Here is a 26,507-nt window from a genome sequence, read left to right on the forward strand (position 1 = left end):
ACCTTAGCAGACATGTTAGAGTCTGAGCCCTCTTCGTCACTCAAATCCTCCCGGTTGCTGTTCCAATCGTCGTCAGAACTCTGGTCCGAATCATCTGCACTGTCCTGGTCGTTATCCGGGATTTCAACATGGTCATCTTCTTGGAAGCTGGGATAGGCACCAGGTGGAGTGTGGCCGAACGGTTGACCCAGCACCCGCTGAGGCGGCATGCCTGCTGGACGGGCTCGGTGACCTCCAGATTTCAGCGGTGGCTCATCACGGTCGAGAAGAATAGGGCTCTGCAGAGAACCTTCACAGGGGTTCGCATCATCCGTTTCATGTTTGCTGCCTTTCACGGCAGTCTGGACGTTTCTCGCCTCTGATGCATCCGAATGTTTGGTTTCTGGTGAAGTAACTGGTGAAGATAGCTCCACCTCGTTGCTACTATCGGACTCAGACTCGCTGTCTGAATCAGGAATGACGACATGATGCTCAGAGGGCATCTCTGCCGAGAGCGAGTCTGGCGACACCTCTACCACCTCATCATCATCGTCCGGGACGGAGAAACTGTTTGTTGTCGGCTTTCCGGTCTCGGAGTCGGGGTGAACTTTCTCCTGATCGCTGCTACTAAAAGTCAGCAATAAGTCAAAGAATGGGGAACCATAAAGAAAAGCCACGGCTGGGAGGGGCTTGCCTGTTACTGAACCACTGACACTCACAACGAACTGTGATGGGGCGGAAGGTCTCTGTCAACGGGCACAATTAGCAGATGAGTTCAATTAATTAATCAATTGACTTTCGATTCCGGTTACGTTGGTAGGGGGAAAAGAGGACAAGGGGTTGGTGCTATACCGGATCCACGAGTAACTTCATTCCCAAACGTCAATACATCACCACTACGAATAGCGACATCTTGGTTTGTGGGGATCTTCTTTTCATTCACAGCTGTTCCGTGCATGGAGCCGGTATCGCGAACATAGACGGTCCGAACGAATAGTTAGATCATGATAGAGATGTTGTGAAAATTTGTCAAGCGTACCTCCTTCTGCAAGGAAACGCCGAGCAGGGCGTGGTTCCGAGACATGACTCGAGATTCGAACCAGCCATTATTGTGCTGAGGGACCAAGTTCTTGCTCTGCGATTTGGATGATCTGCCGATGGTAACGGTATCGTTGTCGGAGGAAAAGGTCAACGAACGAAAGGGCAGCGTATCGGGCGAGTAGACCGGGTGGAGCGTCACGACCACTACAGTACGGACACGTTCATTAGCAAAGACAACCTGGACGATAGACGGAAGGACGTACCGTGTTTGCCTGCCATGATGATGTGGTGGAATTCGAAGACTAGCTTGCATTCAAAATTGCAGATGGCAGTCTAGAAAAGAGGTTCCTATAGTGCGAACCTCGTTGTTGACCTGTCGTGGTAATGGAGGGCGGGAGGTATCGTCACTGGGCCTTGAGAACGATCAGGTAGCACAAGCCACCTCACCCTAAAGAGGACACAGCTGAAATGCCAAAGACCCTCTGTGGACGATGGTCTCTGGAGGTTCGTTACACCCAGAGAGCAGATATAATCCCAGCACAAAGGGTGATGGAGGAGCAAGAGAGGTGGGGGAGGGAAGGCAGGATGGACGTTGAGTCTAGAGGGGGCACGAGAGGCCTACCTAGCACCGGAGCCCTGGAAGGCAGATGCGCTGACGGGTGAATTGTCTCGACTCGTGGCCTGTAGGGATGCGATCCGCTGGCAGCTGGAGAAGTGGGCGACCAATGAAGGAGACAGGCGGCGGAATATGCCTTCTGGGCTGCGAGGATTGACTCGACACGGGCGAGCGGGGTGAAGGAATGAGCTCAAGTCACTTGGGCTGCCTGGAGCCATCTTACGTCCCTGACCTCACTTTCCGCGGATCTGGCCAGGTTCGCTGCCTAACTACGCCATCAGCGGAGGTATGCCTGGCCTCAATCCAGTGGCCTGGCGCGATGATAATCTATTCGTTCATACGGAGTACTAGCTGTGACAGATAGGAAACAGTCCAGTTGTGCAACTACGACCACAGGGCTACATACTACCTAACCCTAGACAGGTTCGAGGACCTTGACGGAGACAGCCGTAGCTGTCGTAATCGCGTTCCGTGCCTGCCAGAGGCTTAGATTAAGATTTGGCGATGACTAGCTGGCAGGCATGCAGACAGTCATGATGATGATGCGGAGGATGACGATGATGTATGTGCCGCCTGTCTCACAGCGCCCCGTGACCAGCGAGGCCCACGCTAGGCCGCTCCGGGCCACTGCGCGGGCCCGTCAGCTGATAAGGACCCGTAGCCTCCGATAAAGGATGGGGCGGGCACTCCCTGCTTCGTGCCTGATCCACGGATCTCGGTAGCTACGGTATGATTGTTATTGTACAGTCTCGGCTTCTCTCTGCCTGCCAAAAGCTACACACATATCGCCGTACGCATGGCGCAGACCCTGCACTCAGCCCCTCCTGGAATCCAAAATACCCCGCGCTCGACAAAACCAATACAGCGGCGGCAGCCATGCAGCAGAAACGAAGAAACTAGGAAGAACAGAAAAATATCACGAGAGACGGAAAAAAACGCGACAATATTACGTACAAATGCAGAGAAGAGCCGAGGATAAATCGAACCACATAGGGATAGACCAGACATGCAAGTTATCCACCGCACCCGACAAAGGATGGCAGCGATGGAGGACAGAGAAGAGACGAGAATTATTGTCTAAAACGCCAGAGAGAGAAAAGAATTTCACCACATCCTTCGTCGCAAACTCACACAACCTCTTCCTTACAGGCCAGGAGGACCGCCGAAGCTGGCGCCCATGCTTTGCAGACGCGCCGCCAGTTGCGGGTATTTCTGCTGAACTTCCAGCTGCGTGCGCGTGGCCTCGGCGTAAGAGATAGCGTTGATCACCTCGCCTTCTGTCCGAGCCAGTTCAGCTGCTCTCGTGAAGTACTTGAGTGCCTCGGCTACCTTGCCCTGCTGCAGGAGCAGCTGGGCCATCGTACCCACGGCAATGTCACAGTCGGGGTCGACTACACTCCGTTAACCTGCACGATCATGACGTGATGGAATAAATAGGGGTAACTTACTGATCAGAGCCTTCTCACACAAACTCTCCGCCTCCTTGAAGTCGTGCTTCCATTGGAACAACGCCAGAGCCTTGTTGATCAAGGGCAAAACGTTGATGCCCATTGGTTTGCTCTGCTTCTCCATCTCAACGGCCTTGTCGAATTTCTGAATGGCTTCAGCGAAGTTTTGCTGGTCAAGCAGCAGCTCTCCATAGTAGTTGTAGACATCCGGCACGTCCTCAAAGTTCTTGACGGAGCGTCGGAATGTCGCCATGGCCGAGGCCACCGAGCCCATCTTGTACTGGGTCACTCCAAGTTGAATGTGCGAGTAGATGAAGCTCCGGTCAAGGTCAATTGACTTCTGGTAGTCTTTGGCCGCCTCAGCAAACTCGCCAAGGATGAAGTGCAGCTGTGCACGGTGATAGTAGATGTCAGGGTCATCCTTGTTATGCGTAATGGCCACTTCGAAGTCATCGGCTGCCGCGTCCTTGTTGCCTACTCCTAGTCAGCACATGAACTATATCGTCGATCAGTCGTCATGGGTCAAGAACAAACGGAGACGGACCTAACTCGAGATGCAAGCTAGCACGCTTGATGTAGCTCTGCACCAATGATGGCTGGAGCTCAACGCTTTTGTTGAGATCCTCCAGCGCGGCTTTGGCATCGCCCTGGAGATACGTAAAGGTGGCTCGCATGTTCAACGCTTCGGCCTCGTATTCACCCAAATCACCCAGCTCAAGAGCCCTTTCAAAGGCCCGAGCAGCCTCCTCATAGCCTTCGCCAGTCTTCTTGGCCATTGCAAGGTAACCTTTCCGCAGCTGCCCCTTGCCGGTCTCCTCATCCAGGTCCTCATCTTCAAGACCGGCTGGCATAGGCTTAGGACGGAAGCTCTGGAGATAGTTGGAGACGAATGTGGCGCTAGGAAGCTTCTTGCCCTTGGCCGCCATGATCTCCTTCCCCTTCTTCTCCGCCACCTTCTTGAGCAGTCTCTCGAGGGCATTCCGGCTCGAATCGTTGGTGAATCCGTCGATGATGCAGCTCGCCGTGAAATCGAGAAGGGCTTCATTGTACTTGCCAAGATGCTCGTAGGCAATCGCACGTCGGTTGAGGGCCTTGACGTATTCGCTGTCCATGGCGAGGGCGGCCGTAGTATCTTCGACTACCTTGTCCCATTCTGACAAGACATTGTAACAGGCGGCGCGGTTCGAGTAATACACGGGGTCCGGCTTGCAAAGAATGGCTTTTCCATACAGCTCAATTGCCTTGTTGTAGTCCTTTGAGCCATATGCTTTGTTGCCAGCTGCCTTCAACTTCGCAGCGTAGGATTTCCGCGTCTGCGCCCGGTATTAGCTAGATAAAGATGATCCATCAGGCCCAGCAACGTACCTCCTCGGACAAGGTCGCAACAGTAGCCTCGTCAATTTCAGGCAGCTCCTCAGACTCTTCGGCCTTCTTGGCGGATTCTGAAGTCGCTGTCAGAGAAGATTGTCTGGATTCGCGATGGGGAAAAAAATGCTAAATACACACCATCGGCAGCCGCTTTCTCTTCCTTGGCTTTCTTTTCCTCCTCCGCCTTCTTCTTCTCCTTCCGTCTCTCCTTCTTGCTCTTCTTCTTCTCCGCAGGCGCCGCTGCCTCCTGACTGGGCTTGCTCGATTCTGAAAGGTAGTAGACCACACCTGCGCTCGTCACGACCACAGCGACACCGGCGACGGTATAGACGAGCGCCTTATTTTCCGACACCCATTTCGAGATACGGTCCCATACCGATGTGGACGACGACGAAGAGAGGGATGATGTGTCGACAATTACGTTCTGTATGGGCTTCGCTGGAGGCACTGCGTTGGACATGATGGGCGTGAACGCGGGTTTTCCGGCAGCGTTTTCCTCTCGTCTGATTAAAACCAATTATACAATTTCCCTCGAAGGAACAAAGAAAAAGGGAGAATATGAAATAAAATGGCAAGCGAGGATGCCAGGAATGGAAATGGACGGCGAGGCCTGACTGCGAGAGGAGCAGCTTGGAGGCTTTGGACCTGAAAAGATTAATATTTGCGATCGAGGAATCCGGCAACCGCTTTGGCTCGGAGGCTCCGTTGCTCCATTGGTCGCCCTCCCCAGGGCCAGGGCCCGCAGCCGAACGTTCTGAGCACAGCTCCCGCCCGCTGCCAATCAGAGCCGCGAAAAAGCTTGCCAGCGAAGAGCACACCGCGTCACGGTTGTCAGCTCTGCTTTGTCTTCATACTGTCACGGTCTCTGCTGCAGCTCTCGGCTACCTAGCCATATGGTATCCTCTAACTTGACTGCTTGCGCTCATCTCTGACGAGCCTTCTCTACCATCACAGTTGAGGCGAATCCGTTTGAGGATCACCGAACCGTGACTCGTGACCACGACCTTGAGCTGTATGCGGACCCAGCTCAGAAATATATAAAACGAGACAGCCGAAGCGACACGCCTTTTCTATATATCTTATCATTTCTTGCCTTTCACTAATGACAGTCTCCGGATCTGACGTGGCAGGTGCCTCCTGTTCTCAATTCCAAATCATCTCTTCCCTCCGCTTCGACCCAGATCTTCCCGATGCCATTGAACGCAACGCTGCATCCAGCTATCCTGAACCCAGGAACTCGCCCTATTACCTCCTTCGCTATCACAGAGACCGTCTACTTAACGCAGCAATCCATTTCAAGTGGCCAGCGGCGATTGAGTTCCTACAACGAGATTTAGATGAATTCACACAGACACTTGACCCCTTTATTCCTGACAGGACAAGGCCATGGAGACTACGCATTGTAGTGGACAGTAGTGGAAGCTGTACTGTTGATGTCCATCCCACGACGTCATGCCCTCCTCAGTCTCTTTTCATTCCGTCTTCTTTTCAAGTTCATACATCATTGAGTCCAAACTTCCCGTGGCGCCTCTACGTGGATTCGCAAACAACAACTCCTTCCGCTTTTACAACACATAAAACCACATCTCGAGATCATTACGCTGCAGCGCGAGAGAGAGCGGGAATTCGATCTCCACAGGATCCGCTAGAGGTCCTGTTGGTCAATCCCCAGGGAGAAATTATGGAAGGGAGCATCACGACGCCGTATTTTCGACGGCGTTGCCCAGGCGTCTCTCACGGTGTCAACGACAAGGAACATACAGATAATGACAAGTGGGTAACACCACCGCTGTCCAGTGGCGGAAACGCCGGTGTAACGAGGCGGTATGCTCTCGAACACGGATTTTGCGTAGAGCAGGTTGTCCGGGCAGAGGATCTTGTAGATGGAGAGGAGTGCTGGTTGAGTAACGGGGTGAGAGGGTTCATCCCTGCTGTAGTTGTTCTGAAAAGGTGACCATTCGAGCTGTCATAGCCGTTATCTGTATGAATTACTGCTTGGTATACCCTCGAAGATTCGACCAGGAAATTCCTATCGTGTGACCATAAAAAGAAACAAATTGGAAAAAAGAAAAGTTAGACATCAGATGCATGAATTTTCTGTATGAGGAAACAATATCCTTTGTGCTTAGTTCATCTATGAGGAACTTTGTACGGAGTATACAAGGGACTTAACGAAAAAATAACTTCACACTTTCCCAAAAAGGAAATATAAACAACCACCCGACTCGACCACTCGACCTTCCAGCCAATGCAGCATATAAAAAAGCTCACACCAGGGGTCCTCCCTCCCGGGACCCGCTGATGCTACGAAAACCCCCACCTTGCTTTTGGCGGGCAGGGGTTTTACTATCACCTGTAGTAGTTTTTTTTGTATTGGGTTCATTGGAACCAGAGGGATTCGAACCCAGGCCGTTCATCTGGATGTTAGTAGGTATAAGAGACTTAGGCTACTTAACCACTGCACCATCGCGGCCTGTGTTTGTTGACATATGGTAGATAAAAAGGAATTATATGTCCTTGGGCGGTGGCACAGGCAGATAGGTAGGTCCCTGTAAGTGGGCGGCTTGGGCCGGCACTTAGTAGGTCACATACGGAGTACATAGGCAAACTCGCTTTCACTTGCTGTGTGAGGTAGGAATTCAGCAACTCACTCAATCGAGGAAAATAAGCTTCCTGGTACTGTTATATAAACTCATGTCCCTTGAGATTAAACATCGAGAATGTGTTTGTGTAAACATATCAGACTCAAGAGACTGGCAAGAATACACTTTATTAACAATTTAATTAATTATCTGCTATATACTTTAACAGAATAATCAGAAGATCAGAAGAATCGTCGATTATGCAAGACTTGACTGGATTTATATTCATTCCATCGGTAGATGTCTTCTCTGCTCTTGACAGGACCATTAAAGAATTCCAAGGTTCTTTACACCAACGGACATCGTCCCACATTGACCCTCGCAGATGCTATTCTATTTCTAATAGAAACACCAGGCTCATGATAACGCACAGGCATAATGTAGTTGCATCAACAGGATGACGGACAGAGATCCACTCTCTTGACCCTACCTGCCCATTAAAAAGCGTCATTTGAATGGAGATTCGAGTAATGCGCAGATTGCGTCTGCACCAATTGATACCGAATATCTTAATTGGTTGAGCCAGGCTGGGAGCAGAATGGATGATTTCATGGAGTCTTGCTTCTCATGTTGAGATCACAATGAAGCGTCCAGCTGCATCTTGATTGGCAGGTCGGCCATGTCACGTGACCAAACACCGGCAACCCCGCATGACCGATGCGGTTAAGCGCCGGCCGGACTGAAGCTGGCAGAACCAACAGGAAGTCGTCGGACTCTCGGGAGTTCTATTAACCCCAGCACAGCAGCGAGAAAAAGAGCACGAGCACCTCCCAGCTGCAGCATCAGCAGCTCTCCTGCGTCTCTCACGCCTGCTTACAACCAGAAAATGTCGATTCTGCAACCATGAAGTTCTTTGAGAATGTCTTCAGCTACGACTACTCCTTCCCTGCCGTCTCCCTCGCCTACTTCCTCCGCTATCCCAACCCCTACTCTCGCCATGTTCTGACCTCCGACGTGATCGACCGCTATGTCGATCCAGAAACGAAACGCCTCCATACCACGAGGCTGCATCTCAAGAAATCGAAAATTCCCTCTGCCATGCTTAAGTTCCTTCCAAAAGGCATCGCAGGGGCCGACAATTCCGGCCAGAGCTACATTCTCGAAACGACCGTCGTCGATCCTCAGGAAGGCTGGATGAAGACGGAATCTCGCAACATGGAGTGGACTGGGATTCTGAGTGTTGTGGAAAGACAGTTCTATCAACGCCAATCTGGGGCAGAGGCCGACCCGGCTTCCGTTAGCCTCTTGAATGATGACCGAAAAGATGAGCATACGACGGTCCGCACGACGGTCACCTTCCGCTCGCGATTGGGTCAAGGAAGGCTGCTCAGACGCAAAACTGAGGCAGCGTCTGGCAGCGGAGACCAGCTGGTGGAAGTTGAGGAGGACGTGCCCAAGCGTGGTCTTTTTTCGTCCTTGTCGACCGCCGGCATCCAGCGGACCATTGAGCTCATTGGGGTCACCAGGACGCGCGACGCCATTTTGAGAAGCAAACAGGGAATGAATGTGGTTCTGGAGCGACTACGGAATGGCGGAATCGTTGGCGTTCTCGAGGGCATGCGACAGGATCGCGAGGCGGCGGCTCTTGGAGCTGAGGGCACGTGGAAGCGAGCCTGGCAACACGGGAACGGCATGAAGGAGCATGCATATTTGGAGGAAGAGGATTGAAGAATACCGATCCATCGCTAATTATTCCGAAATGATGGATTAAGACCCCTCTCGTCTCTTTTACAGCGCGGCGTTATGGAGTTTGGGATTTATCTTTCTTTTTGGATGAGGGACCCTCTCCAAATTGTCTTCACACCATCTTCGACAAGCTTATCTCTCTTATATACGGCTGAATCGGCGAAGCCAGGGACAAGGTACGCAGAAATGATTCTATGTATCATGTATGTATAGTATGAACGGGGCAGGGTTTTGGTTGGACGGACGCATGGATGGCAAGCGATTCCACTCTTTCGCTTCTTTCCCCTTGTCTAAAAGGGGAATCAGAAGCGTGTTATCGATCGAGCATGTATGTACAATAGGGATCCATTCTTTTCTTTTGACGCTGTCAATGTTATTACTATGCATCTCTGTGTGAATTATCCTTGTGCTTGTCGTCTCCAAGGCGCCCTGATGACTGGGACAGTGTATTAAGATGTAGAAATACGAGTTACTGGAATTTTCACGTAAACATCTATACGGATAGAGCTGGCATCGACCTCGTGGCGAGACGCGTTGGGCAGCACGTGCTGTTCCGCGTGCCGTGGTGAGCACGAGACCAGTAGCCTTCTACCGTAAGCCTATTGTTGTCCCTCTAATAGCGAAGAGCATCAATGCACGTCTGATGGATCTGTACAAGGATGACAATTCCATATGCCATATGGGAATCTTCCTAAATCCACAATATCGATAACGACGTTTCAGCTCAGTCCAGATTCCAAAGATCGCAGTGCGGTGGTGCTGCGGCCAAGCCTCCAGTGAAACGAAGAAGTGGGTAAGGTTACGTAAAACACGCCAGTTCGAGATGTCCTTTCGATAATCATGTTTCAGGGAGCAAAGCACGGTGGAGGGTGGCAGATCATGCGATTGATAAGGGGTCGTGATGGGGTTCCCTGCAAGAATAATAATGTCGACCAGCATCGTCATTGGCGTCTGCCCACGGTCGGCTCGGAAACATCGACACTGCGGGGGCTATACGGAGCAACTACTCCGTATCAATCAAGGCTACTAACTCTAAGCACCTAAAGGCTGGTCTGATTGTGACTGCGGGTGATACTTTGCGACCTCACTAATTTAGCCGCGAATCGGACCCATCCATCACCGCCGCTCCTCTCTCTCGTCTTTGTTTTTCTGCTCTTCCCTTCTGTGTTACTCTCCACGGCCTTGCTTCAAGGGGATTGAGATGGTGGTCATGCCCCTTCACCTCTCGATCCTCTCCTCGTCTTTGTCGCCTCTGGAGGCGGCCTCATCCTACTCGCGGAGATGAGATCTCCGCTCTCGAAGCGATGGACGGTGACCGCCGTCTTGGTTATTACTATCCTTCTACAACTGACCAGCCGGGCTGTTGCCCAGATCTGCGACTTCTACGATGACGGATGCATTGATCCCCTCGCCCAGGTGTCTGTTCCTGTTGTCTTTGAACCTCTTTTCCAGACCCCGATCCGTTTCTACTATGGCTTCGATGCGCAGGCCCCATCGGATCCTGAGCAGCAACTGCTGCCCGCAGCTGACCGTGGTCCGATGATCAAAGCGAGCTTTTGGCTGCAGTACGACCAGAACAGGGTTGGGAACCGCCCTATTCACGCCAACCGGACGACAGAGATTGCGCTGCGGGTAGGGAACCTCACGGGATTTAGCGGCGGTGAGAACAACGGCTGTGACGGCGTCTGGGGACACCAATGCTCCCAGAATCTGAAGGCATATCTCCAAAATTCCATCTACAACCTCGCCGCTTCAGGTGTCTATTACAACAGCCCTCTCGAGGCTGTTTTGCAGCAGATGAGCCAAGCCCAGCCACCCCCGACGATACCATCCTGTCCTCAATCCCTTTTCCAAGTCGGCGTCATTCCCGTCGAATGTGCGTTTCCTTTTCTTTTTCCCTCTCGTCATGCCTTGTCCATGGTAGTTTACTGATGATGTTACAAATAGCATTCGTTGAAGAGAACGAACTGAATCAGTCGATAACAGTCGGTCTTCCCGGAAGCAGTGCCTTCCCATGGAGGACGTGGTACATCCGAAACATAACTCCTTCGGAGCAGGCGGTCCAAGTGGCAGTCGGTATCTTTTCGCGAGGGCCCAGCTGGGGCAGTGCTCCCTTGAACAGCGCCGACGATGTGCAGATCGAGCTTGTCTGTGTGCGGGCACCGCGGGAGCAGCGCCCTAGCAATCTCAATTATGTTGAACCTGTCGACGATGAGGATGAGGATGAGGATGATGAGGACTGTTACCCTGCCGCGTAGCCATTCCACATCTGTCACGCTAGACAGATCTGCCAGTCCTCAGACCTGTTTCCCCATCGGTGAGCCGAACCTGTGTATACGAGGACCTTTTGCAAGACCAAAAATGAAGTTTTGCGTCGAAGAGGTCTTCTGGAGCAGAAAGTGCTTGCCAAAATGTCTGCTGTGGCAGTTGCATGAGCCATTGGTCGCTGGTTCACGGAAGGACTGTCGTGCTACGATATAAGGTTTTGGAATAAGCATGAATCCACTCCACCCTCCGTATGCCTGTTGTTTTTCACAACAGAAAACCAACATACCGATCCTGACAGTTATAAATATCCTATGTATGTACATAATCATTTGGCTAACGTGGATATGGTGTGATGTGGTATGGTCTAAATTTTGAGTAGGTAGCTTGGACGTGTTTCTTTTCTGTTGTTGTATATAGTACATATGTCTCTATCTAATCTTTCTACAATAACAAAAAGACAAAAGGGATTTAAAAAGAGAGAGAGAGAAAGAGGCTTAAAACTCTTCCAAGTTCCAACTTCCTAAGGGTCAATTCTGCCAGTAGTCATATGCCTGTCTCAAAGATTTCTTTAAGCCATGCATGTCTTGAGCACTTTATACGGTGAAACTGCGAATGGCCCATTATTACGGAGTAAATAAATCAGTTATCTAAACGTTTATTATTGGCCGCAGGAGGTAGATACATCTGTATGCTGTCCGCTGGAGACGATACGCTTGTATTCTACGGAGTAGCTTCTACATACAAAAAGATCAAGCTTGTTTTGTCCTCAAGGTCACTTGACAGCATACAATATTATAACCTTACAAGATTTTTGCTACGATCTCTATCTATAAAAGAGCACATAATGTTTACCATAAAATAATACTGGCATCGAATCCAGCAGGTTTCTCCACAAATATCTACTCTGCCAGCTCAGCTTTCTGCGTTGAACAATGGAGACTGATGATGGATAGATTTGCAGATTTTCATCTATGTCTTTGCTCGAGTGATGCTTATATAATCTGTATAGATTGGTGATGACTACATGTAAGGAGTCATAGTAAGGCGTCATGGTAAGGGAGCGGCTAGGAGATATAGTAGAGAGACTCTTGAGCAATGAATATACACACAGAATGTAATGTATACCGTCACATCTATTAATATAATGTCAAATAATCTATAAAATCTATATATGCAAACCTGATGCTAACTCTCACAGGATAATGACCACCAACCAGTATAATGCAGAATGCAGATGCACAGTCATGTACTCGTACAGGTATACAGATGCAAGCAAATCAAATCAAATATAACCACCAAAAACTCCTTTCCGTTTCAAAATGTAAGGGAATAAAAAAAGCACTTTTGGGGGTTTGTTTCCCGTGTGTCCATTCACTGCCTCTCCTCCGACCTCTGGGTCTCCGCCATCTGGGCATTGTCGTGTTCCCAGCACAGCTTCAACCGACCTCAGGCCGTGACTGCTAGACTAGACAGGCAGCGGAGGGGTTGTAGAAGGATGAATCTGAGGACGAGCTGGCAGAGAAATCGGCGGACGGGTTGTACACAACGCGCGAAGAAGACTGTGACGAGGAGCGGGTGTAGATGGGCATCTCGAGGCGCTCAAGGTGCTTAATCAGCTCTTTGAGCAGTGTCACGCAGTCTTTTAGCGATTTCAGGCCCTAGAGTGAAAGTATGCATATGTCAGTCGGCCCAGCTCCTGTGAAGGTGTCGACTAATGCGTGTACCCTTTCGGTACTGGCTGAAAGCAGACTGACTTACCTCATCCATCGATTTCTGCAGCCTGCCAGCTCGGAAGTTACCAAAGAGCTGGGACATGACGCCAAAGATGGTAACCATGAGAGTGAATATGGCGAGAATCAATTCGAGGGAGAGTGCCATTGTATCAGGTGAAGACTTTTGTCTCTGGTTGGATTGTTGGCTATAGACCGAAGAGGAGAAGCCAGTGAGGATGGATACTGGCAGTGAAAGTGAAGTATGTAATATCACAAGTATAATTTTGATATTGATTTAACGGATGGCTTTTGCCTTTCTGGCTGTATTCAATACAGGATTGTAAAGAACTGGTCTGTCCTGAAGCCGCCTTATATGTTAACCTGCTTCCTGAGAGTGAATGCCGTTTTCTCCCGTGACTACCATACTATGACTCGATACTATGACTGTTTTCATGGCTAGGTCCTTATGAACGTGACCTGTTCCGGTCTTCGGTTCCAGTGAACACGCGGGTAGTGAATAGGCGGTGGCTAAGCGAGAGAGCTCGAGTTTCAAAATCAGGTTCGAATCAAAAGGACCTGTCACCTGTCGATTGACGGTGACTGGGTAGAGGAAAGAAGTGCTGCGGAGGGTGCGCCGGTTTCGCAGCAGAAACGCTCTTTCCTTCGTTCCTTCGTTCCTTCTTGCCTGTTCTTGATGGCTGATGGATCTCCAGCTTGTCACAGGACAGTCCTTTTACTCCTGCGAACATTGGAATGAAACACGTCGAAATAAATCATCCATAGCAGATTACATGCTGGACTCTTTCTCGATGCCCCGAAGCTCATGGATGTTGGTTCTTTTGGTGGAAGCACTGACTGTACTGTCTACTCTGGTAGTAGGTCCTTTTGCAGTCTTGGCGGTCCTTTTGCTCCTGTGGATATTAGACTGGAGGAAAGCTGTCAATGCGAATTATCAATAGTTCTCACAGCTTGACGATCATTCACCCGTTTGTGCAACGTCCTGTCTGCTCATGGCCCACGGGTGATGATCTTTTTGGTGGAAGTACGGTCCGCTCTGGGAGTAGGTACTTTTGAATCCTTGGCGGTCCTTTTGTTCAAGCAATCAGAACTGACGCCCTGATTCTGATCCAGGGCATTGCTCAGCCTCGCGCGCCTTTCGTTCTAGTTGCCATTTTTGTGTAACCTCGCCTTGGCCTGAAGCTTGAGTCCACAGTCTTATAAGAGCGTTGTGATTCACTCAGCAGTGAAGACTCCATTCTTCCCTACAAATGGTTTTGTCATTTGTCCACCATGTTTCAAAAATATGACCAGAATGCTCTCAAACGGGCTCGGCGATTACCGGAGCACGAATGGCATGAGCAGAGACCTCGCATCACGAAGTTGTATCGGACCGAGGGCAGGACGCTGTCTGAGGTCCAGGAGATTATGAGGACAAAGCATAACTTTTTTGCAACGTACGTACATGTCCGTGGATAGTTCTTTGGAATACTTGCTTGTTGTCGGTTTAATAACCTGGAATCATTCAGGGAGAGACAATACAAGCGCAAAATCAAAGCGTGGCATCTCGAAAAGAATGTCCTAGCCGAGGAGAAACGAAGCCTTCTTGCTTAGCTGAAAGTTTCTGGGAGAAACTTGCATGACAAAGATTCTGTCTATTATCACAACGGGAAGCAAGTTGCCTCTCATAAATTGAGACGATTTGAAAGGACCCGTCGCGGTATGTCGGATACATTAGGTAACGACTCTCAGATCTCGGGGTCATTGAATAGATCGTTATGCGTCATAACTTACAAAGGAATGGTATATATTCAGACAACGTGTCGAGTCTCTGCTATCTTCCCAGAGAGCCTTTGAGTGGAAGTCAAACTTTCAACATGTGCCACATCACCCGTTTCTCAGCCATAGAAGTTGATCAATTTGAAGAGATTCTCGAATATCTGGATGGAAGGTCCGGAAGTTATACTGTGGGAATAACTGAGGCAGAACTAATAATGCAAAAAGATAGTATGTTCAGAAGTCTCTCAAAATAATTTGTGGACAGTGACTGAGTCAAAATAGGATTATTATGTCTTGTCTGGGAGATGTATAAAGCACGAGACTCAATTGGACAAAGTCAAGGATCCATGGACACCATACATTATTCTCCCCCTGCTCCAAACATAACCTCCCATAGAATTTGGCATTTTCAGAAAGGACTGTTTGAGTTGTCATTCTACATATCACGGGAACGAAACTGCATGTACTTGTACACGGAGTTCTGTGGAAATAGATGGAGTAGGCAGCTTCTCTTTCCAGTTCCAACTGGTGAAGGGTTCGCCATCACAGATAGGCAACGTTCTGGACTACAATTTGAGACGATTGAAAGGACGATTGAAAGGAGATTTGAAAGGATTATTCGGTTGCTTCTGTCGGTGTTCGTCCTCCAACACGGGGTCGAGATGCTGAGGAGGTTAGTCATTCTGCAAAATCAAACCAGTGACTTTGACGTCCGTCAAGTGCTTCGAGACAATGGCGACGCTGCAGATACTGGGATACCAGCCAACATCATCTCACCAAGCTCGAACCCAACAGAACATTGCAGCGAACCATCGCAACTCGACTGCTCTCCTATTTCGATGGACCTATCCATAACCCCATCACTCACAATTCCTCCATCCATCAGCTTTCCTTTCAGCTGGAACTTTTATGCCGGTCAGAATGATCTGTTCCCATCATCAATCACTGACACCCCTGTTTGGCCAAACCAAGAGAACACAGCAACAGCTGAATTCGACTTAGGATTTGACAACACCGCCCTCCTGCCCTGGATAGACGGCACGGCATCATCAGCGCCCCTTCTGGAGGACAGTGCTACAGGAAGAATAACGGAGGTGCCGTTTGACGACATTGACATGGATCCAGCAGCTGGGTTGAGTCTGCTTCCGGGTATTCAGAACGATATGTATTGATTATTGCTTTTAGCTGGGATTGAGGAAGACGGGAGACGAAACATGTTAAAAAAAGATGCTAGTTCTCTTTTTATTTATTTTGATAGATGCTAGTTTTCTGCTGCCGATGCTTTCATCTGTGGTATCAATATTGATTACATTTGCCGACATGCAGAGATATTCCAAGGACGGAATATTCTACGGTTCTTACTCGATAGAAGCTCTCCCTCCCTCCTCTCTCTCTCTCTCCTTCTCTATACTCCGGTTGTTGCTGATGATTTGGGATCGAGGAAGATTGGCCGTAGCTAATGGACGCAGGACAAGCTACTGGAAACAATGAAGAGGGATGCGATATTGTTACGGAGACGTCGAGATGTCGGGTTTTGGAGCGCCTGAGGTTGCAACGACATCCAGGCAGCACCGGCCAGAAGCAGCTACGTTCAAGCCCTCCTTTCTGAGTGACGTCTTTTTTTTTTAAAAAAAAAGAAAAGAAAAAGAAAAAGTCTAGATTTAATTCAATTTAAGTTTAATTTAGTCAGTTCGCAAATTTCAGTTTGATACGACCGTCAATAATATTTCTTGTTTCATGATGAATCAGTACAACGGCCTAGGGCCTAGGGCTCAGGGTTAGGGCTGCTTGCTGAAGATGTTCCGATCCTCTCCTTCTATACTCAATCCTATGATCTCCACCGCACATCGCTATAATTTATCGCTGTGTGAAAGAATGATTTCCTTTAACTACATAAGGTACCGAACGTGTCGGGCAGACATCGGGCCATTTGGCTTGGGCAGTGGAGCTTGTTACACAGCGCGTCAGGAATTCCTGGATGGGCAAGTAGCTGGCGGTCCCGTGTCCCAATAGAAGCGGTCATCTGCGTCCATGCCAGGAACACCACAGCGCTGCCATTCGGATCTTCTTCCAGCTGCAAGACCTGCCTAGTTGAGTAAGGCAATTACAGCATGTCTACTAGGTGGTACAAGAACGATAGTCACGTTACTGCCTGCGGAAGCGGGCATACCGGAAGTATTTCGAATAGGTCTAGCTCGCTCAGTGAAGCCAATTTGATAGCTGGGCCAACGACTTCCCTGGTTAACATTTGTCAGCCCTGTCGAGTTAGTTATACGAGAAAGTTTAATATACTTGCAAAGTACAGTCTGTGAGAAACAGAGCGGAACCGCAATATAAAGGAGAAAAAGAGCCTCTACCATGCCATCTATTACCAAATCAGACAAAGGAATTGACAGCCTTAAATAACTGGTATATTCTGTTCCTATGCTTATTCTCTATCCCTTTCTCGATCTCCTGATGATACACTCCCGCCAATAGATAATCGCTGACCATGTGATCTCATGCATGCTTACATAAGCGTCTATGCTGAGTCAGCAGGCAGGGTGGCAATGCCATGGAAATCGACCTGTCGATGGTTTCACGAAATTAATTTAGATTTAGTCAATAATAATGAGACCAGGATAAGATCCTCGTCCAGCGATATACGCCGACCTGTGCGACGACGTGCTGGCGAGGACAGGACCCAACCAGCTCGCGTGCCGCCTTCCCCTCGCCGGCCGTCGATCGTCGCCGCCGGGCAGCTTCGCCCACCATCGTCGCCCATCACCATCCACCATCTCGCCAGACGCTGGCCCGTCTCTTGTCTCGTCCGCCGCGCTTCAGAGCAGAGCTCGCGGTTCTTTTCCTGCTTTCCTGATCGAGCGCGACCTTGACGTCTGCCCGGCTCCACAGCCAGCGGTTCTGCTGTGGGGAGCGCGCGGCTGATTGGTCTCCAGGCCTTGTCGAGCCGTCATCGCCCCCTCTGCTGGAGTCCCAGATTGCTGTTCCCTCCGGCCTGAGACCACGGAATCCGGTAGAGAATCCGGTAGAACTACCTCACGTCACTCCCGTCACCATGGCCGCTGCCTTCGACGACGAAGACCTCTTCGTCTCCCTCCCGCCCTACAGCCACGACCGAGACCGCGACCGCGACCGAGACCGTGATCGTGCCTCGGCCTCCTTGCCCAGCTCGACTCCGTCCGCCATGGCGATGCCTCCGCCGCCTCGCCCCAATGCTGCTCGCGGGGAGCCGCCCACCCAGTCGCCGGCCACCGTGAGAGACATGCAGCGGCTCGACCAGTACAAGACGGTCAAGGTGTTGGGCGAAGGGTCCTTTGGGAAGGTCAAGCTGGCCATCCACCAGCCCAGCGGCCGCCAGGTCGCCCTCAAGATCATCCCGCGCCGGAAATTGCTGTCCAGAGACATGGTCGGTCGTGTGGAGCGCGAAATTCAGTATCTGCAACTCTTGCGGCATCCGCACATTATCAAGCTGTATGTCCGTCTCGTTCGACTGCATGAGAGACAACTGACTGACCGGCCACAGGTACACGGTCATCCCCACCAAGACGGACATCATCATGGTGTTGGAATATGCAGAGAGGGAGCTGTTCGACTATTTGGTAAAGCGCGGCAAGTGCAATGACGACGAGGCCCGCAAGTTCTTCCAGCAGATCATCTGTGCCGTCGAGTACTGCCACCGGCACAAGATCGTCCACCGCGACCTCAAGCCCGAGAATCTGCTCATCGACAGCGAGAAGAACGTGAAGATCGCCGACTTTGGGCTGAGCAACATCATGACGGATGGCAATTTCCTCAAAACGAGCTGTGGTAGCCCCAATTACGCGGCGCCCGAGGTCATCTCGGGCAAATTGTATGCCGGGCCTGAAGTGGACGTTTGGAGCTGCGGTGTGATCCTGTACGTCCTGCTCGTGGGTCGGCTACCGTTTGACGACGACTACATCCCCGCACTCTTCAAAAAGATCAACGAGGGGAAATTCCACGTGCCCTCGTACATCTCGCCGGGCGCGCAGAGGCTGATCAGGGCCATGCTGCAAGTCAACCCGGTGCACCGAATTACTATCCCCGAAATTCGGCAGGACCCATGGTTTTTGAAAGACCTGCCCAGGTATCTGCAACCACCGCCAGAGGAGTTCATCACCACCGGCGTGGATCCGAACAAGGCGGTCGATCCGCGCAAGATTGCTCCGGGCAAGCCGGTGTCGGTGCAGGAGAAGATTCACCAGGTGGCTGTGTCGAAACTCGAACGGAGTATGGGCTACAGAAAGGAGGAGATTGAGGAGACGCTGCGCAAGCCGGAGCCAAGCGCAATCAAGGATGCGTTCTTCATCATTGCCGAGAACGAGATGATGCAAACGAATTGTAAGCGTTGCTTTTCTTTCATTGTTTCTTTTTTCTTTTTTTTTTTAAATCTTTGTCTTCGATGCTAACTTCCTCTAGCTCCCACAGACGACAATCTCGATGTTTGTCCTCCGGCCTCCTCTCCCCCCAAGCAAGAAACCGCCACCCTCTCTCCACAGGCACCCAAAACCGCCGCGGCGGCTCTTCGGCAAGATCCTGTTGCTCCTTTGACCCCTCATGTCCGGGAGTCGACACCCCCGCCGGCTCAGATCCCCCATCGACAGGAACCCGAAGACGAGGAAGAGCCCCGCGTGAGCCATGTCCGGATTCTCCCGACCAGCCTGCCATATGTCCATGAACAGCTCATGGAGCAGCGAGACAGCAAGCTACAAGAGGAGCAATCTCCACCCGCCGACGATGACCAGGATGGCGCAGAGCCAGCCGCGGAGCGGACCCCGGAAGAGCAGGCCGCCACTGCAAGAGCTCTGAAGCCGCATGCTCGTAGTATCGTGGACCTTGAGAAGCTTCGATTGGAGCCACCGGAGGGATTCCATCCGGCGCCTAGCCAGCCGAAGAAGTCACGGAAATGGCAGTTTGGTATCCGGTCCCGGAACCAGCCTTACGAAGCCATGCTCTGCTTGTACAAAGCCATTGCTGCGCAGGGGGGTGTTTGGGAGATCCTCCCGGCCGAACCAGGTTTGTAGCCTACCTTTTTGTCATCAGCAAGTTGAGACTGAGTTGACTAACTCTCATTTAGAGGGCTCTGATTCGAACATGGAGCCGGCACCAGACCAACCGAAACCACTACAGCGCAAGTACCCGGACCTGCCGTCGGATTATTATATCCCGAAGGATCCATGGTTCATCCGGGCGCGTCTCCTCAAACAAGGCGTTACGGCGCCGGGAGTGTCGCTCAGCACGCACAGCAGCCGGAGCGACCTGGGCGAACTTCGTCGGCGAGTCAATCTCATGAACGTCAGCGCGGAAGAGAAGGCCGCGATTGCCGCCGCGGTGCAAGCTGGGTCCGACAGCGCCAACGCGAGCGCGGCTTCGTCGGCCGAGCTCCCAGCGTCGCTGAAGATCGATTACGGAGTGTGGGTGTTCATCGACATCCAGCTGTACCAGCTGGAGGCGAACAACTACATGGTGGACTTCAAGTGCGACGGCTACCAGAACGTGATCCGGGCGGAGGGCGACAGCGAGTGGCGGCCGATCAGCAAACGCATCCGGAACAAGGAGAAGGAGGTGACGAGTCCGTATCCATATCTCGACGTGGCGTCGGATCTGGTGGCTCAGTTGGCGGTAGTCGGGTAGTCGGCTAGTGTATAGGGTTTCGTTCCGTTTCTTCTTTCTTCCTTGTTTTTTTTTTCTTTTTAATTTTTAGTATTTATTTATTTATTACGTGGGACTGTTCCACATGCTATTCCTGCATTTATGTTATGTTATGGTTATGGTTATGCTTTTCTTTCTTTTTTTTTTTACTTGACTTGCTACTTCTTTCCGACCACGGGCATGATAGGGATACAGGCGTGCGGTTCTAGGGATCGAAACCAGTTCTGATCGGGTACAGGGCGTTCTGACCAGTTACGAAGTTTTCTTTTCTTTTCCTTTTTTCCCCCTTTTTCTTTCCCTTTTTTTCTTTTTGGATACTCATCAACAGGGCAATGAACAGGTTCGGCCTTTCTCTTCTTCGTCTTCTTCTTCTTTTTTTCATGCTTCCATGCTTTCCCCCACACACACTGTCAAACAAAACAAAATTAGTATATTCTTATCCTGTTTGGTTGTTACCATTACATTACATATTATATCACATCACATAGTTAGTTTGGGTGCTTGTTCTGGTGATATAGTTGGATAGGATAGGTAGGGCAGCTAGGACTGAGCCTCTTCGTGGCTTGAGGAGGTATATATCATGTCTTTTTTGTTTTTCTTCTTCCTTTTTCCTTCTGTGCAGATAGTGCATACAGTATCTGTAGTGTTCAGTTATGCAGGCGCAGTTTAGTCATATCTCCCCCGACTACAGATCTTCTCAAACACCTCCAGCGTATGCGCCCACACCTGCTTCCCCACACCACTGGACTGGTACTCGCGGAGGAGTTTGGCCTTTTTATTCGGCGTCGAGCCGTCCCAGTGGAGGAGGTATGCCCCGCTGCCGGGGAGGCCGTCGGCGCCAGTAGCAACAGCAGTGTCTTTTCCAGCGCCAGCGCCTTGCTGCTGCTGTGCTCGCGGGGGATACACCCCGCTAGTAGCAGCATAGAGATGTCTTTCGCCGCTCTCGGCCAGGGGCACCGTCAACGGCTTCAGCAGGAACATAAGTCCACTGACGAGGCCCCGGGCGAAGGGATTAAAGTCGCGCATCAGGTTCGTGTTCACGGCGCCGGGGAAGGAGTGGATGAATGTCGTTTCGGGGTGGGCGGCTGCCAGCTCGCTGATTGCTAGCGAGGACATGGTGATGGCGTGCGTCGACGCGCGGGCAAGGCTGTAGTGCGTCTTGAGCGAGAGGTCGTCGAGTTTCAGACGGCCTTCGCTGCCGGTGCTCAGGACGGTGATGACGCGGGAGAGGCGGCTGCCGTTGCCAGTGGAAGAAGAAGCTCCTGCTGCTGTTGCTGTTGCTGTTGCTGCGGCAGTCAGTTGCGGGAGGAGGTTGTGCACGAAACGCATGCGCGAGTAGTAGTGCAAGCTGAGCTTCTTGTCGAGGCCTTCTGGTGTTTCTGATAAAAGTTAGAAAGAGACTATCAAAAAAAAAAACGACAAGACAAGAGATAGTTAGTTACGTACCATCCCTCCCCTTCGTCGTCAAAACCCCCTGACTCAAAACCAGCAGGTTGACCTTCTCCTCCTTTGCTTTGATCTCGTCACAGACAGCATCCACGTTCCGCAGCAGCGAGACGTCGCTCTTGACGAAAGAGATCTGCCCCTCCGGGTTCAGCGCGCGCAGCTCGGATATGATGCGCGAGGCCTGCGTCTCGTTGCGTCCGACTAGGTACACGCGAGGCGCGAGGGTGTGGCGGACGAATTCGCGGGCGGTGGAGGAGCCGATGCCGCTGGTGCCGCCGACTGGGAAGGGGAAAAAAATGAAATGTCAGTTTTAAATAAAATAGAAAAAGAAAGAAAGGTTGGTTCTGGACAGTATATAAGATAGAGGGTATGTATGGATGGGATGCATGCACTGTAGTAGAGGGACATGGCCAAATCACAAGGATTGATTGATAGCATGATAGCATTTCTTCTGCAGACAGAAAGATAGATAGATACGCACCAAACACACCAACCAGCCCCGGTCCCAACTCCTTCAGTGTCGCATTGTGTGCGCGGACAGTCTGGAGAGACACCATTTCTCAAGAGCAGCGGTCTAGACGATCGGATGGATGGATTCTTTCTTCTGTCTGGTTTGGTATCGCTTAAACAAGTAATTAATCACTCTGTACTGTATTCATGAATGAGATGTCTGGTCTTGTTGACAATTGCTGTTGCTGCTGCTGTTGTAGCAAACAACCAGAAAAGCAAAGGAAGGAAGGAAGCAGGGGGAATAGTTTGGACCCTGCTGCAGTCCAGTCTCTCTTGCTCTATGGGTGTAGTCGACAAACCAATCAATCAATCAAACATCAACACAATAAAGACTTTTTTTCTTTCTTCAGTTCTTAAGATCAACAGTAAATAATAATAAAGGACACATGCAAGAGTAACTCCGTTTTTCTTTGCTTACTCTCCTCTGCCACGTCATGGCTGTAGCCTGGCATACATTCGAATCGAATGGACGGCCGAATTCGTCCGTGATGGACGGGATATTTCATCCGTTAGGCCCCGACTGGCCCTGCCCTACCCTAACCCTAACGAACATCAGTAATACTCAGTACCTGGATTAATTGAAGGAATGCAATAATAATGAACTAGAAATCAATGATGCGAGGCATCAACTAGCTAACTCCTTGTGATATCAGTATGTGTGCTAGATGGCAGTTGTAAATAAATAATGCAACAAATTCGGTAGTACGAATCGACGGACGCAACAAACATAGATTTGTTCAACGGATTTCGACTATCTATCTCTATTGTTTATATAAATCCTGCATGTTTATGTAATTATATACCAAGCAAACAAAATCGTTAAACAAGCTCAAAGCAGTGACTGAAATATCCGCAAGGCAAAACCTACGTAAAAACGTCCGTCACAAACCGCTGCTTCGTCCGCAGCCGCTCGAAGAATTTCTCCACCGCCGTGGCTTCGTCATCGTCGTCGATTTCCGCCAGCTCGTTGCCGCCCTCTGTCCGGATCCGCGCTCGCTCCCACAGGAAGATGTCCCTACAGGCGTCGCGCACGCCGTTGCCTACCCGCGTGCTGCCGCAGACGTAGATCCGCGCTCCCGCCTGGAACAGCGAGACCAGCTCGTCCCGGTCTGCGCGCATCAGGTCCTGGATGTACTGGCCCTTCTGGGACGGGTCCGCCGGTCGGCTGTACGCCCACCGGACTTCGACCGCGCCCAGCCGCTCCCACTCCGCCAGCTCGTCCGCGTGGATGTCGTCCTTGCCCGGCGTGCGGCAGCCCACGTAGAGGATGGCCTTGGCCGGCTTCTCTGCCGCCTGCCCGTCGGACCGCCCACTCTGTCGCCCGCGGATCTTCTCCGCCCGGTCCATGATGAACCCCCGGAATGGCGCCAGGCCACTTCCCGCGCACGCCATGATCATCGGCGTCTTCAGGTCCACCGGCGGCCGGAAGCCGGTGTTCGACGGCCGCACGCTCACGTGGGCGAGTTCGTCAGGTTTGAGATGCGCCAGGTAGGTCGATGCCACGCCCAGGTAGAGCTCTTCCTCGTCGGCGATACCGTGGCCGCTGCTGCTGCCGATAGCGGACAAAGCTGGTGCGTTCAGAACTGACAGCGTGATCGTACATTCAGTCGGGTCCTGCAGGGGTGAAGATGAAATGGAATATTGCCGCACCCGCATCGGCGGCAGCATCGTGAGGTAGTCCCCGATGGATAGGTTGATGGCTGGATACCGCAGCAGCAGGTCCAGCGGGCTGACCCGCTTCTTGACGATCTCCTCCGTGAATCGGGTCGGGCTGGCTGCCAGATGCTGCAGCTCCGCCTGCGTGTCGGCATCCGAGGCGGCCGCCTCAGCCAGGATGTTGACATCCCGCTTCGACGCCGGTTGGGACAGCTCCACGTACGTCGACAGCAGCTCGAAGGCCGAGATCGGCACGTCCAGAGGGAAGGCCGGGCTGGTCGTCGCCCCGGGAGCTTTCTGGATCCGCAGCACGGCATCCCAGGGCAGGCCGAATCGGCGGATGGCGCGTCGCACGACACTACTGGGGTTGACAGGGAGGACGGCGAGATAGTCACCACACTGGTAGGTCATATCGGACGGCAATCGGAACCGCAGCAGGCGCTTTTCCGGCACACCGGGCGGCGTGAGCAGTCGGTTCTCCAATACCAGACTCTCCTTCAGCTGGAGACCCAGTGTGGCCGCGCGCAGGCCAGAGCTGACTTCCACCTGCAAGCTGGACCTCTGTTTGGCCGCAGCCTCGGTTTTGGAAGCCCTGAACGTGGACGAGATGGCCGGCCAGAACGCCGATTCGCTCCAGTTGTCAAAATCGTTGAAAATATCGTCATGGGCGGAATCCGCCAGTCCCATCTCACACAACCGATTGCCCCCATGCTGGGCGACCAGATCGTTGACCGCTTTCGGGATCCGGTGAAACGTTGCATGCCAGTCATCTGGGTGCGCCAAAGATTAGACAAGTCAGAAAAAAAATTCGAAATGGTTTTTAGGATAACTTACGGTGGCCACATCCAAACACAGCGTAGTTGACTCCTTCCAGTTCCTTCCCTTTGAGCCCGCTCAACCACTCGAAGAAATGAGCCGCGTTGTCTGGTGGCTGGCCTTCGTATGAAGACGTGATGAAGACCACCGGCCCGGACTTGGGAATGTTCTGCATAGCGGAGTCGAGAGAATCCACCTCGGCGGCGTAGCCATAAGCACCCGCATCGTCGGCAAGCCGTCGAGCTAACGCTTCACACGTCCCCGTATTGCTTCCGAAGAAGATGTGAAGGGGCTTGCCTGACCCGGGCTTGACGGCGGAGGCGTTCTTCTTCTGGTCTCGGGCGGCCTCCTTAGGTGCCTCGCCGCCGTTCAAGATTGTCTCCAGCGTGGTCGCTTTTAGGCCTTCCCGCAAGGTGGCCCTCATCTGAAAGTCTTTGGGCTTCACCGTCAGGGTCTCGTTGATACGCAAGGTGTAGCTTGGGTCATCCAACTGGAAGTTAAAATTCTGCAGGAGGATGGCGACGACGAGCAAGGCTTCCTGCCACGCGAACGGGCGGCCAATACAGGCCCTCATGCCGTTGCCGAACGGTTTCCATGCGTGCTTGGGCAGTTTCTCGAAATTCTCGTCCAGCATTCGCTCCGGCTTGAACTCGTCGGCATCCGGTCCGTACACCTCTGGATCCCGATGGAGCTTCGCAAGCAGTATCACGACTCTTTCACCCTTCTCCAGGGCGTATTTGCCTTTTCCGAGAGTGACGGGATCTTCGTGGTTTTTGGTCGGGTGAGGTTCGACGGTGATGGCGGCGGCCGTCGGCCTCAGACGGAGGCTTTCGCGAAGACAGGCATTGATGTAAGGCAGCTTGGAGAGGTCCTCGACGGTGATCTTCCGGCGGCCAATCACGGTGTCGACTTCCTCCTGAGCCTTTTTATAGGCGTGAGGGTTCTTCAGAAGGAAATAGAAGAGAAAGGATAACAAGCCAGAGGTCGTTTCGTGGCCTAGACAGAGGTCAGAAGTCTAACAAACACCACGGTTTCCTCCAGGTAGTTACCTGCGATCAGGAACGTAATCATGTTGTTGATGATCGAGTCATCCGTCAGACCCTGGCCCGTCTTGGGATCTTTCCCCAGGATCATGGCGTTCAAGAGATCTTTCTTGTCCTCCGGATTCCGTCGCCGCTCGTCAAGCAGCTCCTGGGCGACATTTTTCAGTTGGGAAATGTCATTCCAATACTTGGTGTTCTCGCCGGTGGGCAAGTTGTTCATGATTGCTGGGCGGCGAGAACGGGCCCCGGAACCTTTCAGAAAGCCGACCATGGCCTCAACAAAGGGATGCATGTCGTCGTGATAGAAGGAGTTGAAGCGGGTGCCCATGGCACACAGGGCGATCGTATCGAGCGTCAGTCGCGTAAAATCGTCGGTGACCTTGATGGGCACCTTGGGCCCTTGACGCGCCCATTTCAACACCAGCTGGGAGGCAATATCATACATTTCTGTCGCGAATCAGCCGAGTGAATCGAGATCGATCGATCCAATGGATGCTCACCGTCAAACATGCCCCGAATCGACAGCGGCCCGAAGGCGGGCACCAGAATCCGGTGGGCAATGGCCCAATTCTCCTCGCCGGGATAATCGGCGGTAAAGAGGCCATCATGAACGCCGTTCCGGATCTCCCTCAAGCCGCCAAAGACGGCCTTGCGAAAACGCTCCTCGTTGAAGACCTCGTCGGCCAGGTCGTGGGAACTGATGAGGACACGGGACTTGCCAAACGTGACGAGGCGATAGATGGGGCCTGCGGACGTTAGTCCCATCACCATGCTCACTGCACTGGTCCTTTCCTACCGTAGTTGTCTGCCAACAGCTCCAGACTCTGCAA

The 26,507-nt window shown here is 51.7% G+C and overlaps 10 protein-coding genes across 10 annotated transcripts; 5 read left to right on the forward strand and 5 right to left on the reverse strand.

Moving 5' to 3' along the window:
• Positions 1 to 2: 2 nt before the first annotated feature.
• On the reverse strand, positions 3 to 1,299 carry T310_7696 (FHA domain protein; the record flags this gene model as incomplete). Its single annotated transcript, XM_013469506.1, has 3 exons — positions 3 to 725; positions 1,019 to 1,224; positions 1,284 to 1,299. Coding segments are annotated over 3 exons (945 nt in total), but the record flags the coding sequence as incomplete, so codon positions are not given.
• A 1,480-nt stretch (positions 1,300 to 2,779) lies between these two features.
• On the reverse strand, positions 2,780 to 4,912 carry T310_7697 (uncharacterized protein; the record flags this gene model as incomplete). The annotated part of the gene is made up of 5 exons (XM_013469507.1): positions 2,780 to 3,027; positions 3,085 to 3,558; positions 3,629 to 4,397; positions 4,450 to 4,526; positions 4,591 to 4,912. The coding sequence occupies 5 exons, from the start codon at positions 4,910 to 4,912 to the stop codon at positions 2,780 to 2,782; spliced, it is 1,890 nt and encodes a 629-aa protein (XP_013324961.1).
• Positions 4,913 to 5,554: 642 nt separating this feature from the next.
• T310_7698 (uncharacterized protein) lies at positions 5,555 to 6,406 on the forward strand (the record flags this gene model as incomplete). The annotated part of the gene is made up of 1 exon (XM_013469508.1): positions 5,555 to 6,406. One exon carries the CDS (start codon positions 5,555 to 5,557, stop codon positions 6,404 to 6,406), a length of 852 nt encoding a protein of 283 aa, XP_013324962.1.
• Positions 6,407 to 7,937: 1,531 nt separating this feature from the next.
• On the forward strand, positions 7,938 to 8,762 carry T310_7699 (MSF1 domain protein; the record flags this gene model as incomplete). Its single annotated transcript, XM_013469509.1, has 1 exon — positions 7,938 to 8,762. One exon carries the CDS (start codon positions 7,938 to 7,940, stop codon positions 8,760 to 8,762), a length of 825 nt encoding a protein of 274 aa, XP_013324963.1.
• Positions 8,763 to 8,837: 75 nt separating this feature from the next.
• T310_7700 (uncharacterized protein) lies at positions 8,838 to 11,038 on the forward strand (the record flags this gene model as incomplete). The annotated part of the gene is made up of 6 exons (XM_013469510.1): positions 8,838 to 8,956; positions 8,994 to 9,108; positions 9,286 to 9,373; positions 9,504 to 9,573; positions 10,136 to 10,656; positions 10,728 to 11,038. The coding sequence occupies 6 exons, from the start codon at positions 8,838 to 8,840 to the stop codon at positions 11,036 to 11,038; spliced, it is 1,224 nt and encodes a 407-aa protein (XP_013324964.1).
• Positions 11,039 to 12,508: 1,470 nt separating this feature from the next.
• Positions 12,509 to 12,926, reverse strand: T310_7701 (uncharacterized protein; the record flags this gene model as incomplete). The annotated part of the gene is made up of 2 exons (XM_013469511.1): positions 12,509 to 12,706; positions 12,807 to 12,926. 2 exons carry the CDS (start codon positions 12,924 to 12,926, stop codon positions 12,509 to 12,511), a joined length of 318 nt encoding a protein of 105 aa, XP_013324965.1.
• Positions 12,927 to 14,634: 1,708 nt separating this feature from the next.
• On the forward strand, positions 14,635 to 15,708 carry T310_7702 (uncharacterized protein; the record flags this gene model as incomplete). Its single annotated transcript, XM_013469512.1, has 2 exons — positions 14,635 to 14,764; positions 14,819 to 15,708. 2 exons carry the CDS (start codon positions 14,635 to 14,637, stop codon positions 15,706 to 15,708), a joined length of 1,020 nt encoding a protein of 339 aa, XP_013324966.1.
• Positions 15,709 to 17,591: 1,883 nt separating this feature from the next.
• Positions 17,592 to 20,188, forward strand: T310_7703 (Carbon catabolite derepressing protein kinase Snf1; the record flags this gene model as incomplete). The annotated part of the gene is made up of 4 exons (XM_013469513.1): positions 17,592 to 18,007; positions 18,060 to 18,895; positions 18,974 to 19,570; positions 19,632 to 20,188. 4 exons carry the CDS (start codon positions 17,592 to 17,594, stop codon positions 20,186 to 20,188), a joined length of 2,406 nt encoding a protein of 801 aa, XP_013324967.1.
• Positions 20,189 to 20,872: 684 nt separating this feature from the next.
• T310_7704 (uncharacterized protein) lies at positions 20,873 to 22,209 on the reverse strand (the record flags this gene model as incomplete). The annotated part of the gene is made up of 3 exons (XM_013469514.1): positions 20,873 to 21,585; positions 21,653 to 21,931; positions 22,143 to 22,209. The coding sequence occupies 3 exons, from the start codon at positions 22,207 to 22,209 to the stop codon at positions 20,873 to 20,875; spliced, it is 1,059 nt and encodes a 352-aa protein (XP_013324968.1).
• An 817-nt stretch (positions 22,210 to 23,026) lies between these two features.
• Positions 23,027 to 26,507, reverse strand: T310_7705 (Fatty acid hydroxylase; the record flags this gene model as incomplete). Its single annotated transcript, XM_013469515.1, has 5 exons — positions 23,027 to 24,588; positions 24,653 to 25,630; positions 25,684 to 26,124; positions 26,178 to 26,423; positions 26,474 to 26,507. The coding sequence occupies 5 exons, from the start codon at positions 26,505 to 26,507 to the stop codon at positions 23,027 to 23,029; spliced, it is 3,261 nt and encodes a 1,086-aa protein (XP_013324969.1).

Source organism: Rasamsonia emersonii (assembly GCF_000968595.1).
Source record: "Rasamsonia emersonii CBS 393.64 chromosome Unknown ctg1118621760578, whole genome shotgun sequence".
Lineage (NCBI taxonomy): Eukaryota > Fungi > Ascomycota > Eurotiomycetes > Eurotiales > Trichocomaceae > Rasamsonia > Rasamsonia emersonii.